This window comes from Colobus angolensis, unplaced genomic scaffold, assembly GCF_000951035.1.
Source record: "Colobus angolensis palliatus isolate OR3802 unplaced genomic scaffold, Cang.pa_1.0 Scaffold2, whole genome shotgun sequence".
Classification (NCBI taxonomy): domain Eukaryota; kingdom Metazoa; phylum Chordata; class Mammalia; order Primates; family Cercopithecidae; genus Colobus; species Colobus angolensis.
Window position 1 is genome coordinate 24864627 of NW_012115154.1, and position 17388 is coordinate 24882014.

Below are 17388 nucleotides of genomic sequence, written 5' to 3' on the forward strand. Positions count from 1 at the left end.
TTTGGGTAGGTAAAGGAAAATTACAGTCAAAGGGAGATTGTTCTCTGGCAGGCAGGAGTGGGGGTCACAAGGTGCTCAGTGGGGGAGCTTTTTGAGCCAGGATGAGCCAGGAAAAGGAATTTCACAAGATAATGTCATCACTTAAGGCCAGGACCAGCCATTTTCACTTCTTTTGTGGTGGAATGTCATGGGTAAGGCGAGGCAGGGCATTTGCACTTCTTTTGTGATTCTTCAGTTACTTCAGGCAATCTGGGCGTATACGTGCAAGTCACAGGGGATGCGATAGCTTGGCTTGGGCTCAGAGGCCAGACAGTGACATCAAGGGACTGAAAGTACTGCCATCCACAAGTTGACTTAACAGGAAGAGTAGTGCTCTTTCTCTTTTTATATAACTTTGTAATTTCTACTCATGTAATTTCTACTCATTTTAATTTGCTCTTTACTTCTTCATTTTCTTCTTTCTCAGCTAGTGAAACTTTTGTTTATCCTTTTTCCCCATGTTGATTTGGCAGTCAATGGTTATTTCCCATTTTTAATACTCATACTTAGATATACTTTAATATCAGCATCACACAGTCCTAGCCCCACAGGGATGCTTTTCTGAGTAACCCCACACCAAGGTAAAGCTCTCACAACACTTTAGTCATTCTCTCATCGCTGCCCACCCATGCCCCCAACTCCTGGATCTTGCTGCAACAGTTTCAACAATATTTAGTTCAAGACTGTTACCAAATGTTTCCTTCAATACGGAAGCTAAAATAGTGTTTGGCACAAATTAGATGCTCAATACACAGATATAAAATAAACAAATGAGCGAAAGCAGAACAGACGAATGACATCTTTGGGAATATATGAATTTTTTTTTTAAGAGACAGGGTCACTTTATTTTATTGCCCAGGCTAGACTTGAACTTCTGGGCTCAAGCTTATACTCCCACCTCCCGAGTAGCAGGGACTATCAGTGCACGCCCCACACTCAGCTGAGTTTTTAACTGCAGTCTTTATTCCTCCCTTACAACTATAGGTACTAGTCAGCAACCAGCAGCAGGTTGCAAATGGGAAGCTTGATGTTGATCTCTCTCTTCTTTGTCTGGAATTTTTCTATGTGAAAGTTTGTAAGGGCTTTTCCTTTTTCCATTATTTTCGGAATTCAGGAATCTTACAAACTAAATCCAGATCTTTTTTTCTATTGAATAATCTTGCCTAGGAGTCTGTGGCCTTTTAACCTGAACTCAAGTCTTTCATAAGCTCACTGGTATTTTCTTCTACTTTTTATTTACCTACTTTTCCTACTTGTTCTTTTTTCTCCTTCTAGATGCCTGTTATTTACATCAGTATCTTAGCTCTGCACTTCATGTCTATTTTTCATTAATAGTTGCCTTCTTTTGTACTTTTGGTGTGTGACAAAATAGGTCTTCCCCTTGATTCTGCCAGATGATTAATTCAATTTTTGAAGGACTATATTAGTTTCCTATGGCTGCTGCAACAAATTACCATAAAGTTTCTGGCTTAAAACAACATAAATTTATTGTCTTAGAGTTCTGGAAGTGTGAAGTCCTAAAATCAAGGTGTTAGCAGGACTGTAATTCTTCCGGAGACTCTAAGGGAGCAACCATTTCCTTGTCTTTTCTAGCCCCTGGGGGCCACCTGCATTCTTCGGCTCATGGTCACTTCCTTGAGTCACTCCAACCTCTTCTTCCATTACCAATGTCTCCTTCTCTGACCATCTCAGCCTTCACTTACACCAACTCTTGTGATTACAGTGGGCCCACTCCATAATCCAGAATAATCTCAAGATCCTTTACCTCATCCCATGTGCAAAGTCCCTTTTGCCATGTAAGGTAACATATTCACAAGGTCTGGGTATTAGGCCTCGGACATCTTTAGGAAACCATTATTCTGACTACCACAAGGACTATTTCTTTTTTTGTTTGTCTATTAAGCTTTTCAATTTTTTCAAGTTCTCAGTATTAGCCTTTTTCTGTTCTAATGACATTTCCTTGGATGTTCTAACTACTTTTGAGAATTAGGTATGAATTCTTATTTGTCTCTCCCATTAATTGGTAACTCAAGTGGGAACCACTTGTTCTAGATATTTATCTTGGTCTTCTTCACTCAACCTTAAACAACTGATAATTTTTCTCTATCCACCTCTGTTGTTCCCTTCAAGGGAACTAATCAGTCAGACACTCCCTCAAACAGTGACAAACCAGCTAAAAGGTACTAGGGACTAGGGACCAACTGGCCAGAAAAACTGATTTAGGAGGAGGAAGCCTCACTGGGTCTCTCTAGGTGCAAAGAATGGTCCTTTCTCAAAGGTAGAGACTGAAAGGAGGATTCAGAACAACAACACAAGGCCAGCAACATCAGACACAAGGGCAAATGCAATCTCACTAAGGAAATTTGCAACACAGGGGCAAATGCAATCTCACTAAGGGAATTCAGAGGCCTCTTTTTCTAAGCCCCCTTTGGGGAATCACAAAATTCCAGTCTTATCCCAGGTTTCTAGGAGAAGTAAATCCATCCCTTTTGCAGCTCCTTGCTCACTTCTGCCCATCACTGAAGAGACAGCAATCGAACACCCTCCCTTTCGCAGACCCTGAGGTCTCAAATCCACTGACACGTTATATAGCATTTTCAGAGTTCATGAGTTTAATCACTTTACTTGTTAATATATAATTGATATATTTATGAGAGGAGGGATAAAGCTAGTACAGAAATATTCAGGTCATGTGACACAAGCTACTAAACTTTGATTACAAAGTTAGTTTTGAGTTTCTGGCAGCCACAGCAAAGGGGGAAGCAATTAAGTTACATAATGAATGAGCATTTCCATATAATGTGATTTACAGAAAGCACAGCTCTGTAAGATTTTCAGGTGTCTTTGAATCAAAGTTTAAACTACATAATAGTCTCAGTAATAAATATATTTTACTTTTATCTCCATTCTTTATCAATTAAACTGTGTATCTGTAATTAATGCTCATTTAACTTCTATATTTCATTGACTGGAAATACAATTCCAAACTATATTAATTCCCCATTCATGCAAAGATCTATTATTCTAGTAACCAGCTGAAGGCTAGAAAAAATCAGCTCATGAGGCCGGGTACGGTGGCTCAAGCCTGTAATCCCAGCACTTTGGGAGGCTGAGACGGGAGGATCACGAGGTCAGGACATCAAGACCATCCTGGCTAACATGGTGAAATCCCGTCTCTACTAAAAAACACAAAAAACTAGCCAGGTGAGGTGGCGGGCGCCTGTAGTCCCAACTACTTGGGAGGCTGAGGCGGGAGAATGGGGTGAACCTGGGAGGTGGAGTTTGCAGTGAGCTCAGATCCGGCCACTGCACTCCAGTCTGGGCGACAGAGCAAGACTCTGTCTCAAAAAAAAAAAAAAATCAGCTCATGAGTATTCAGAATTTCAGAAGAGACAGGACATCAGAATAGACAGTATTTCTGCTGCCAATGTGAAATTAAGTGAAAAGACAAAAATGCCTATTTTGTGGGTATGTTTACAGAGCTCAGTACAAATGTCTAGACCACTCAATGTATGATTCTTCAAAGGAAAATAACTAAAATGGCATTTCTGAAATGTGCTTTTGTTTGCAGGTGATATAATACTAGGCACACAATAGGTAATTAATAAATACTGACTGACATGAATACAAAAATCAAAACTACATTCTTGTCCTCAACTAAATCATACTTTTATTAAACGACTAGATTAATCTGGGATGACACATTATCCAAGGACAAGGCCACCCTTTATTACAATAGAGCAATACTTAAGGAAGAAATGTAGGCTTTTGTGAGTAAATATTTCATTATAAATGACCAGAAGGAAACAATAACTATTGTAAGAAATTATGACATACTGGAAACAAATCCTGAGGTACTATGTGGATTTAAGTCATACCAAAAATTTAACAAATCCTGAGGTATTATGTGGATTTAAGTTACCAAAAATCTAACAAATCCTGAGGTACTATGTGGATTTAAGTTACCAAAAATTTAACAAATCCTGAGGTACTATGTGGATTTAAGTTATACCAAAAATTTAACAAATCCTGAGGTACTATGTGGATTTAAGTTATACCAAAACTTTAAAATATCCTGAGGGACTGCATTATCATTACTTTATTTCCAGATGAATCTAAAATGTCCAGTGTCGGCATTGTCTAGTCAATAAGTCAAACTGGTAGACAAAACCTGTTTGGACAAGTCATGAGAAATAAAAAGGGATTCTCCAAGAAAACCACAAAGCAGCTCATTTAAGGTCAATTTAATGGTATTATTCTGTTTTTCTTCCAGCCCCAACATAAGATTTCACTACCTCAAAGGAAATTGTAAGAGTATCTATTTGCATTCCCCTTAGGTGATTGGCAGTTCAACACCAATTAGTTCAAAATTACACTGTTACTAACATGCAATAAAAACAACACCTTTCATCTTTCTTACACAGGTAAGAATAACTTCAGAGCCAATAACTTTGATCAAATAAGTATTTTTGATCCTGCCCCACCCGTCTCTTTGGATTCAGGAAAACTAATAGCTGAAGGCAACTTTTCCCAGCTTTATTCTTAAGCTGAAAAACTAGTGTGGTATTAAAAATATTTTGCTTCCAAGATAACAGAATTTCCCAAAGTCCAGTATTTATTCAATAACTAAGCTGTCCTTATAACTTTCTTAATATATAAGACAGCCTTCATATATAAAAGGAGAGATATTAAGTATTTAATTTAAAATATAAAATGTATTTTTTAAAACAAATACAAATTTCCAATTAGATATGCAAGCCCTTTAAATAATTGATGCAATACAATTATCTCCCTAAACAATTCAGTGTCCTAAACTTAAGTCTCATAATGAATACTATTTGGAAGTAGATACCTCTAACATAAACAGATTGATGTCACATTTAACTTTTAATTTAGCATATAACCAAAACAAAGTTTGATTAGAAAATATTATCCAAGAAGCTCTTTAAAAATTTGATTATACTTATTACTTTAAATTTGACCAAAGTGATCTCTATCACGAAGAATGTGAGGTCACTCAAATACTATAAATTATTTCTAATCACTTAGGCAAACAACTTTGTTGTTAAAGCCCAAATCTCCTAATAATTCACAGAGCAAACAGTTTCCATCTCTCTAAGCAAACACTACTTACTGTACACCACAGGGCTAATGCTGATTAGGCAAACTCCAGAAAGCATTTGAAAACTGAAGCCAGGACATTCAAATCTCTAACGTATCTATTTCAACATGGACTAACACTGTTACTGTCTACAAAGGAGAGAGTAGCCCATACACTCAGAGACTCTGTATCTACGTCTATTCCACTTGTAATGCTAATAATTATTAAAATAATAGTTTCTTTTTACTTCTGACATATCCACAAAATTATGGCTATTGACCTAGTAATGTGAGGCTTTTGAGATCCAACACAACTGTGAAAATGCAAATATACTTTCATTATTAACGACTGCAAAATAGAAATTGTTAAACAATCAACTTAAGGAACACTATATAATGCTATGTACAATTAAAACAATGGTTTGGCTTTTTCTACTTTAGATGTAAGCTACTAGATCTAAACTAGATAAGACGTTAAGATAATTTTTAAACCTTTATGTTTATATAAGCTACTATTGGGAATACCATCATCTATCTAGGTTGTAGTTGAGAAAGCAGCTCGGACATATTAAATTCATCTTCTATTACACAAATTTGGATTTTTTTTTTCTTTATTGAGGCGGACTCTCGCTCTGTTGTCCAGGCTGGAGTGCACTGGCATGATCTCGGCTCCCTGCAACCTCTGCTGCCCGGGTTCAAGTGATTCTCCTGCCTCAGCCTCCCGAGTAGCTGGGATTACAGGCATGCGCCACCACGCCCAGCTAATTTTGTATTTTTAGTAGAGACGGGGTTTTACCATGTTGGCCAGGCTGGTCTTGAACTCCCAACCTTAGGTGATCCACCTGCCTCGGCCTCCCAAAATGTTGGGATTACAGGTAGGAGCCACTGCACCCAGCCAATGTGGATCATTTTTATACAATTCTCTCTATATATATTTCATAAAATATATGATATTTAACTCATTCTATAGTTTATTATTCCAAAGCATTCCTCATTTACTGATTTTATATTAGCATATTCTCTGGCAGTCACCTCATTTTATCTTGCAAAAACCTCATTTCTTGGGGCTGCATTTTATTGTCATAAATTGTGATTAAAGAGCCTAAGAAGCTGAATAAATTATAACAAGGAATCGCTGACCATTTCAGATCCTTGGACACAAATGTTTTTTGATGATATTTGATCACTTTCACGCTAATATCAGACATGTCTCAAAGTGGCCCAGAGTCTGATAAATTCAAAATGTTCTCCCTTCAGTGATGTAACTAACAGCAAATAGTATTTATAGGACTGTCATTGCCAGAACCTAGAAGAATGCCTAGAGGAAGCCAAGATGAAAGTAATTTAAAGGACAGAAGAAAATGTGATGTGAGCTTCCGTATATCATTAAGTGTGTTATATGAAAGAATGTAAAGACCAAATGAGCAAATCACCTTGCCAATGATAACTGAAAATGCCTCTGACAGAATGCTGCTCTAAGATAGTCTAAAGAAGCAATCACTCTAAAGAATACATGCCACCCTAAGCCTTGGCACCTTCCTAAAATTCCCTGGCAAATTCAACTTGGTTATAAAGAGCAAGATTCAAGGACTGATGATGACATTAAGTGCTTCTGACAGGTCACAAGCTCCACAAAAAGCTTGTATAAGACATGTCTTGTTTTTTCTCAATCCCTTTATTTTTATCTTTCAGGATAAAAAGGTATTGCAATCTGACACCCAGCAAAAATGAAACAACAATATCATCTGTGCTCTTAAGAATAACTAATTAATACACACTTCAACGGCAAGGACTTTTTTTTTTAAGATGGAGTCTCGCTCTGTTGCCCAGGCTGGAGTGCAATGGCGCAATCTTGGCTCACTGCAACCCCTGCCTCCCAGGTTCAAGCGATTCTCCTGCCCCACCTTCCCAAGCGGCTGGGATTACAGGCACCTGCCACCACACCCGCTAATTTTTGTATTTTTAAGAGAGACCAGGTTTCACCATGACAGCCAGGCAGGTCTTGAACTCCCAACCTCAGGCGATCTGCCTGCCTCAGCCTCCCAAAGTGCTGGGATTACAGGCGTGAACCACAGAAAAGATTAGAATCAAGCAGGAAAGTAACTGCTATAAGAAGTGATACTCTAACTTTTTATCATGAAGATGAAAATAGTATCTAAAGAAAATGAGTTGAATTATTAAGTTCAAAGACTACAATATTTTTAAATAAATTAAAAGAACTCCGGAGGTTTTAAACTTAAACAACAAAAAATAATTTCTATTCATTATGGTACTACTTCTAAAGTTACCCAGTATACCCATAGGCTATACACACACAAATGCTAATTATTTCAATTAATGCCATTGCATTACTTAAACATTTAAACATGTTAAATGTCTGTGTGTGTGTGTGTGTGTGTGTGTGTGTGTGTGTGTGTGTGTGTGTATCCTCTTCATGCTGGGAAGGAATTACAAAAGGTTTTCTACCACAATTAATGTAATGGGATTTTCTGTTGCGCTACTCTTTAGGAGTGTTGGAGTAGAAATGGTTCTTGATTAGTCATACTCCATGGCCAAAACAGTAAGGGGAAAACCGTCTTATTTCAGCCTCTTCACTAACACTCCAATGCATATGGTCTTCCTGTCCCTCAACTTTGGTGTATCCTTGGCAGTCTCCACTATGCGCCTTCCTAAGAAATCTCTCCAAGTGATTCTGTCTGGTCTTGTCACCAAATTTTACTTTCTCTTCCTTCTTCACTTCTGTGGTAAAATGACACCTCTCCATCATGTGCGTTTTTCATCTATTAATTTAGTTATGGGACACATGTTTACCACATATCCACCATGTGTCTAGCAACATTATAGAATCAGGTTACAGAGGGAAAGAAAACTAACAAAAATCCCTGCCCCAGTCAGGTGCAGTGGCTCGCAGCTGTAATTTACAAAAATCCCTGCCCCAGTCAGGTGCAGTGGCTCACAGCTGTAATTTACAAAAATCCCTGCCCCAGTCAGGCGCAGTGACTCACACCTGTAATTTACAAAAATCCCTGCCCCAGTGAGGCGCAGTGACTCACACCTGTAATTTACAAAAATCCCTGCCCCAGTGAGGCGCAGTGGCTCACAGCTGTAATTTACAAAAATCCCTGCCCCAGTCAGGCGCAGTGACTCACATCTGTAATTTACAAAAATCCCTGCCCCAGTCAGGTGCAGTGGCTCACACCTGTAATTTACAAAAATCCCTGCCCCAGTCAGGCGCAGTGGCTCACATCTGTAATTTTAACACTTTGGGAGGCCAAGCCTGGCAGATCACTTAAGCCCAGGAGTCTGACACCAGCCTGGGCAAAACCCTGTCTCTACAAAAAAAACACAAAAATTAGCCGGGTATGGTGGTGGGCCCCTGTAGTCTTAGCTACTCAGGAGGCTAAAGGGAAAGGATCACCTGAGCCTGGGCGGTGGAGGCCACAGTGAGCTGTGATTGTGTCACTGCACTCCAGCCTGGGTGACAGAGTGAGACCTTGTCTCAATCAATATAATTAAATAAATAAATCCCTGGAGTTCATGTTCTAGTGTGGAGAGACAGGCAATATACTTACTAAAAGACTTAACATGTGAGATAGTAAAAAATGCTATAGAAAAAAAAAAAAGCAGGAAAGGGGAAGCATAGAGCAGAGGCAGGACTTACTGATACAATAGATACCCACAAGGCTCACTCCAGAGTGTGGGAAAGCTCCACGAAAGGGTATTTAGGTAAAGACCTGGAAGAGACAAGGTGGCGGGGAAACAATAAAAATGCCCCAGGGGAAGGGGCTCAGTGGGGGAAAAGCGAAGAGACAGCAGGCATCAGATATGGGGCAGGAGTGAGCAGCCACTGCAAGGACTCTTGCTGTTATCCAGACTGAAACAGAAACCATCATCTGAGGACTTGGAGCAAGTAAGTGGGAAGATCTGACTCACATTGTCAGAGACTCTCTCTGACTCACTAGGCCCAGGACAGACATGCATGGAAGCCATTAGGAAGCTACCACAGAAACCTCTCCAAGGGGTGACTGCTGCCCAACCAGGGTGGCGGCAGCACAGGTGGTGAGGCATGGTCAGATTCTGGAGCTGTTATGAAGCTGGAGCCAACAGCTTTGCAGAAGGAATCCATATGGGAATTAAGAGAAAGAGACTCCAAGGATTTGACCTGAGTACCTGGAAGAATGATTTGTCACCTGTAGGGGTTGATGGCAAAAGAAGCAAAATCTGGGAGTAAGATCTTGAGTTGACTTTGGACATATGTTTAAGATGCCTATTGGACATCCAAACAGAAATGTCCACTAGACAGTTAGATCTTTAAGTTCAAAGCTCAGAGTAGAGGTCACAGCTTACAGGGGGTATTTAAAGCCATGAGACTAGATGAAATAACAAGGGAGTAAAAGCAAATAGAGAATTTGAAGGATAGAGGCATAACACTTTCCAGGTGAAGAAGTTATACACACAGAAAAGCCAGAAAAGTAGATTGAGAAAAAAGCAGCCCATTAAATAAAAGGAACAGGAAAGTATGGTGAACTGAAAACTAAGTGGAATAAAAGATATTTCGAGGAGGAAAGAGAGTAAGATAAGGACTATGAAGTCACAGACCAACTTGACCATGGCATTTCATGGAACAGTAGAAGCAAGAGTGAGTTTCAAAACAAAATGTGAAACCCATGAGCACACAACTCTTGTGAGCTTTGCCAAGAAGACCAAAGGAATGGGTGGTGAGCTGGAGGAGATACGGGGTCAAGGCAGATTCCTTCCTCTGTCTCTTTCTGGGAAAATTATAGCATATCTTTATGCAGATGGAAAGGATACAGTTGGGGAAAAACCGGATCACGACAGAGAGAGAGACAGAAAGAGTAGAACTGCTAGATCGTGTCCTTGAATTGGCGAGAAGAGATGGAATCCAGGGCACCAGGGGAGCGCTGGCATTAGCCAGGCACACAGACAATTCAGCCACAGCATTGAGGGAAAAGGCAGCAGGTGTGAGGGGAGCTGCAGGGAGGTGGGCTGGCATGAAGGAAAAAGCTTGTGAAAATTCTCTTATGATTGCTTCTATTTTCTTAAGAAAATAGAAAACAAGGTCGCCAATGGAGATTAAGGATGCTGAAGATCTGAGGGAAGAAAAGACAGAATAAAGTCATCCAGGAGAATATAAAGTTAATTTAGGATACTGGTCACATATATAAAGGAAGGCCAGGCAGGAGGGTCAGTCAGCCAGCCAGGAGTGAGAGCACAGAACAGTGAGAGGAGAGCAGAATGAAGGCTCGGGTTTCACTGGTTCCAGTACAATCCAGCAAGACCATGAAAGGGAGCTAAGAGTGTATGCAGGGGACTGATTCTAACAGCCCAGGAATGGAAACTGTGCAGGGAAGTAGGGGGATGGGGAAATGATGGAGGGGAGGTGAAAAAAAGGTGTTAGGATCAGGGCATGTTAAATCTCCACACTGAAGAATTGTAGGAAATGGGAGTGCTAGAAGAAGTGAACTGGAAAAAGAGGTGGTAGGTGGAGAGTAGGATGCTTCATTGTAAGATTATGCAAAAGAACTTGAGTGGGTTATGTCACAGGCATGAGTGGGTGAGGCAGACAACCACAGGGACAGGGAAGGAGTGCCCCAGAGTGGGAAGGACACACGCACAGACACAAAATCACCACGAAAAAGTCACAGAATCAGAGAAGGATTAGAAATGACGAGCAAAAATCCTCCAGAAGGGAGCAGAAAAGGCCTGGGAGGTGAGCAAATGACAGGACTAGGTCACGGTCTGATGACATGAGATCCAAAGTGCTGGAGAGTAGGAAAAGGGAACAGGAGGGCACCTCCTCAAACTCCAGGACCAGCCAAATGAAGGATGTGGGTAGAAGCGAGCCATCGGATAAGCGGGTGGCAGGAATGTGTGCCAAGTTTCTTTGAGCAAGAAAGTGGCAGTTGAAGATACGGGGGTTTTGTTCATGAGTTAACTCTCAGTTCCAAATGGCACAAGCAGAAAGTTTCAGAAGCTAGAGGGAAGTGGAAAATCAGGTCAGAAATGGGATATATAGAGACATGGGGGCAGAGTCCAGGGTGCAAGGAGCCTGGATGTTCTGGGTTCCATGTGCTCACCATGATAAAGAGGAGTGACAGACAAAATGTGCCCATTAGTCCTGACAGTCCCAAAGCAGATGGCAGAGGGGAGGCTGTGTGCTGCGGGGAAGCGGAAGGCCACCTGCCGAGATCACAGTGAGTTCTGTGGACATCTCTCTACTCCTGCCATGACAACAGGGACATGAGGGAGGTGCTGTCTTAGCCAAACGACAGGTGCTCTGGGGCTCCCTCCTGTCTCAGAAACACAGAATTCCTTTCTCTCTATTTCTTTTTTCTAGTAGTTAAGCACTAGATAAAAATCTATAAATTCTTGTCCTTTTTTCTCCTCTTCTTCAGTCAACTAGCCTATGATCTTGAGACTCAGCATCTTACTTCATCTGCACAATATTTAGTGCTTAATTAAGATGTGCAATAAACAAAAAGGGAAAGGAGAAAGGGTAGAGAGTGGCTGATAACAGGATGGCTTATTCAGGATACCAACTAACATTATCACAGCACACAGCTTTGCTTTACTAACATTCCATGAAACAATAACAATATTAACAAGAACAAAACCTCCCAATAACTTTATAACTATAGCACCATCAAGTGTCAAATAAACAATTGAGAAGTCACAGTCAGGCATTCCAACACAAAGCTATACTGATTATTTTTAAAACCAGGCATGAAAATTCAACTCCAGCAATATCATAACTAACACAATAACTCATGTTACTTTAAAAAAAAGTAGTGTTATTTCCACAGTGAAGCACTTGTTGGTGCTGGCTGTCACGTTTTTTCACATAACTGTACAACGGAGCTCAGAGTAAGCCACGCTGACACCCCAGAGATTCCTACAATGCACACTACATATTCCAACACACACTAAGAAAGCACCACCAGGAACCCTATGATAAATCCACAAAGGAATTTGTATTTTTAAAAAAGTATTTTACTCTCATTATTCTGGAATTCTTTTTAATAGCAAAAGTAAAACAATAAACACTTTACTTTTGTTTCATAATTTAAAATAGACAGTAACTGCTATAACAAAACACAATAGTCATAATACTAGATTAAATAAAATCCAGGGGATGGTTTCTCTTACTAACCTATTTCTATTTTCTGAAGAAATGGTAAGTCGTGATTTTTCAGTCTTGCTTTCCTACACATTCTTCTAAGCATACTCTACTGACGCTCACAATTCTTCATCTGTATTAGTCAAAATGTCCATTTTGCCATAGAACCACGTATGTTGTAAACATAAATCATTTAGCTCTTTATTTTCCACCTGAAATAGTCCACAGTGGCTAACCAGCAGCAAATAGCAAAATCATAATTATCCTAACATATCACTTAAGAGTTTCACTGAAAAGATTTCAGACAATCTACCAAACGGATCATAAATAGTGCACGGCCTACCAAAATGGTGTGTAAAACAATTAATTTAGTATTAATTATCACATCATCCTCCATCCTCCCCAGGTCCCATCCATCTCTTCTCCGTAACATTTCTACGCCAGGGAGGTGTTTTTACTGATTTTGACTTGGCTTCATTTTATGATACATTTAGCCATCTAGCAAGGGTTTCCTTTTCAACTTCTTTGCATATGGTCAGCCACTTTTACATTTGAGGAGCCAGAGGATTTATAAAGATTCTAGAAAGGCCTTTCTTATTTTTCCTACTGTGGAAGGGCAAAGTGAGAAAGGCTGTATTTTTGGATTTTGTTTTGATTGAAGTCAATTCAAGTTCTTCAGTTCATGGGGGGCTACATTTTACCCTTCCTGGGTGTCAGCCTCCTCATCTGTGAAACAGAAGCGGCGGCTGCCTGAGGCTGAAACAATCCCACAGGCAGGCAGGCAGGCAGCAGCTTGACACATATTCTTCACCACGCAGGCAGGCTCACTGCACAGCAGCATGGTTATCCAAATAGGATACATTTATTATAATATTCACTGCTTTAAGGAAACTTTATAAAGCTGACATTGTTGACTAAAGTTTATATCTCTGAAATTAAACAGGTTTAAATATTAAAGTAGTTTTAATTAAGTTAGAAGAATAAAAAACATACGTAGTTCTAGTCTAAAAGTTTATCTGTATCAAATTATAGAATGTTACTGACAAGAACCCTCTAGAACAGATACAAACTGAAATTCTTGGGTCTAAGAAAAAAGCTCTAAAATATTATGAACACTTTTGGGGTGATGATTTAAATTCACTATTTATAACTAAAGAAAGTAGCTATCTACCTATTTCTCAGTATTTCATAAACTAACCTTCTATTTTATATCTACTCTTGAATCATGTTTCTGAAATGCAGTTAGCTATTAATTATCTGATTGTTGGCGGGAGACTGGTTTCTCAACATGTGAAAATTACTTAAGTAAAATTAAAGAAAATTTACCTATACTATCTGTTAAACTATATCATTACTCTTTTCTTCATTGGTTCCTCAAAAACGATCAGTAATTAAAAATTAAACTTTAAAGTCATACGCTTAAAACATAAACACAGCTGGCAGTAGAAAGGTGCCCAGTCCCTCAGTGGCCAAAGTCTCACAAAGAATGGGTCTTGCTAGGTTACAGCTCATCTCAGCCAGGGTCTGCAATAAACGTCTCTTCACCAGGGAAGTTATTTTGTTACTCTAAAGTGTCCTCCTCTTGTAGCAGCACAAGATACAGAAAGGTTTATGTTTTTTCCCTTCAATTACCTATCTTTTTGAAATTAAAGTTTTTTTATCCCAGTCTAAATATGTAATATATACATACCATTTAGTCGTCTCTGGAGTGCTTCTTCCTCTAAGGTAATGATATAAATTTGTTCATCCAGGTCTTCAAGAATCTAAATTTAAAGATAAAACTATTCAACAATGCAATGTTACAAAACTAATGCTTATGAGACTATTTAGGCTATTTGGTCTATTTATTTTAGATAATGTATTCATTCAAATTTCTAAGAACCCAAAATAAAAAAGCTCCAACTATTTTATTTACAAATTAAGTATAAATACTTTAGTATATAACCAAATACATCAAAAGTTATCATAAACCCTATATACATTTAAATTGGATATTTTTAAAGTTTAAGGGATTAAACTAAGGAACTCTTCTCAATGGCCAACAAAGGTATGAATTTTAGGGTTTTTTAGTGTCATTCTGAGATGCGGGCTACATGTATGAATTTTATTATTATTTATTTATTGTTTGTTTGTTTGAGACAGAGTCTCACTCTGTTGCCCAGGCTGGAGGGCAGTGGCATGATAATCTCAGCTCACTGCAACCTCCGCCTCCCGGGTTCAAGCAATCCTCCCGCCTCAGCCTCCTGAGTAGCTGGGACTACAGGCAGCTACTATAGATGGCACACCACCATCTATATATGGCACACCACCATGCCCAGCTAATTTTTGTATTTTTAGTAGAGACAGGTTTCACCGTGCTGACCAGGCTGGTCTTGGAACTCCTGACCTCAGGCGATCTGCCTGCCTCAGCCTCCCAAAGTGCTGGGATTACAGGCATGAGCCACCATGCCCGGCCTACATGTGTCAATTTTAAACAGCCAAAAAACTAATTACGGTAAATAACTACAGTAAATACACGCCCAAGCCAACATTTTAGAGATAGAAGGAACAGACACTCAGTCCAACATTTGTTTTCTCATTTACATTTACCTACATAATGTCTAAAACAAGAAATCCATAAACTACATCAGAAACATGCAATACTTTCCATTTATATCCTCTGTATGTACTAAAAACGCTCCATGAATATTAAAGATTGGTTTTATCAAAATTACCAAAATCATCCAATAGACCGAAATCTAGAGAAGGGGTATGTTTACATATAAACCAAGTTATACAACAGTAGTTCCAAAAAAAAAAACCACACTAATAATTTACCAGTTGTATGGGATATTGTCTGCATTATTAAAAAACCTAAAATTGATTTAATTCTAGTTTTGTTAACATAGCTATCCTTCTGAGAGGATCCTTATTATCTTCCTAGCTGTAGGGAAAATCTGAGAGAAGTCTAGAGTTGATATCAGTGTTCCATATCTTCACCTTCAAACTACTTACACTCAGCAAAAAAAATAAATTGTGAGGAGCTAATGGACAAAAAGATAGAAACCATATATACATCTCCTTTCAGATTTTAAAGTATTTTCTGAAAACAGATTTTCAAATCATGCAATCCCTGTCAGATGTCAAATTTATACAGCTGGTGTGAAATCTATTTGAAGCAATCCAATAATTCCCAGCCTTTCAACCAATCTTTACGGTCCCCTATGACTTGGCACTGAACTCATCACTGGCACACATACCAACTTGATCCTTGAGAAGCCCGACTTGGAAGATGAGAAAAAATAAATACTAAAATAATAATCAACAGTAATCAACAAATAAATATACAAACAAATAATGACAAAAAATGACCCTCCTATGAGGAAGAAAGCAATAGGAAGAAAAGGGGAAAGGATACCTAAACGGCCAGCCAGCAAGCCCTCTCCAAAGAGGGAACATATAGGCTGAAAATGCGTGCTACTCCTGAGGAGAAAGAGGTACACAGAGAGGATCTACTGGATGCAATGGGTCAGGGGAGAGGAATCCCAGAGAAAACCCACATGTCTGGGACCAGGTCCTTGGGGGCCATCATCCGAAGTTCCTTTCCCATCAACACTTCTCTTCACTTTCTACTATCTGGATCAGAATTGACATTTTTTACTTAAGGTCTAATGCATACAAAATGATTTTTATCTTTCTTATGCAAATCATCCAAGAATTACTTATCACCACTGGTATGGCTTAGGTGAATGTGTGACTGATGTAGTTTGGCTATTTGTCCCTTCCAAACCTCACGTTGAAATCTAATCCCCTGTGTTGGAGGTGGGACCAGGGGGGTATTTGGGTCATGGAGGTGGATCTCTCATGAATAATCGATTTGGTGCTGACCATACAGTAATAACTGAGTTCTTGCTCTATTTGTTCACATGACAGCAGGTTGTTTAAAAGAATGTGGACCTGTCTCTCGCCTGCTCCCTCTCTTGCCCTGTGACACAAATGCTCCTCGTTCAACTCTCGCCATGATCGGAAGCTTCCTGAAGCACTAGCCAGAGGCAGGTCCCAGTGCCATGCTTCTTGTACAGCGTGAGGAACCATAAGCCAAATAAACCTCTTTTCCTTGTAAATTACTCAGTCTCAGGTTTATACCAATGCACAACAGACTGATGCAGTGGCAATGTGAAAAACACACATATATTTGTGTTAAGTGCTTATGAGCACCATCCTCCTTGATTTCTACAACACTCCTATGAAAAACAGACTGTTCTCATCTCCATTTTATATTCCGAGAAACAGGGTTACCAAAGAAATGTTACGTGCCTTCAAAGCCTATACTCAACTACTATGGGCTAATGGGGGCTTAAATATGGTTAAGACATAGTCCTTGACCTCAAACAGCTTATATTCTAGTGTAGCAGAAGAGATCAGATGAATTTAAAAAATAATTAGAAGATTTGTGAAAGTCATAATGATGGCTTAAATAAAACATTACAAAAGTTCAAAGGAAGAAAAATTACTCCCAGATGGAGAGAAAAAAGTTTTGGACAGTGTTTTTGATGGTAGTAGCATAGTAGCATCTTATCTGACAGCTTAAATTATCAAAAGAAAGGCATTTCAATCAGAGGAAACTGTAAGCAAAACACAGAAGTGGAGGGGTATAAAGTCCACTCAGCAAGAAAGAGGTTTTACAGCGCTGGAGCTTACAGCCAAATAGAATTGCAGAGCAGCCTCTGGTCTGAAACCAGCCTCTTGGGTTCACATTCTGCCCCGTCATAGATCTCTGATCTTGTACAAGCTACTTAATCTTCCCAAAATGGCACTAGTTTAGCCATAAAATAAGAATACCACTATCTAACTTACAGGTTTGTCATCAGGATAAAATGAAATTATGTGTGTAAAATACAGTGTTTATTGCTAGCATATACAATACACTCAATTACTCAATAAATCATCTTTATTATTGAACGTTACCAACAAGAAAAGAAACAAAGATAAGACTCTGAGGACACTGTTAATGTTAGAAATGCAAAATGCTTGTTCTCCAGTGCCACAAAGAAATAGCACCCAAACATTAATTTTGTCAGCAAGGCAGTTTTTATTTCTTTCTTTTTTTTTTTTTTTTGAGAAGGAGTCTC

General features: G+C 39.1%; 1 protein-coding gene across 1 annotated transcript in view; it reads right to left on the reverse strand.

The window, feature by feature from the left end:
* Window positions 1–17388, reverse strand: part of LMBR1 (limb development membrane protein 1) — a 176224-nt gene that overhangs the window by 72941 nt on the left and 85895 nt on the right. Inside the window, exon 9 of the mRNA XM_011941598.1 lies at window positions 13968–14040. Coding sequence (XP_011796988.1) covers window positions 13968–14040 — 73 coding nt within the window. The remainder of the gene's footprint in view (window positions 1–13967; window positions 14041–17388) is intronic.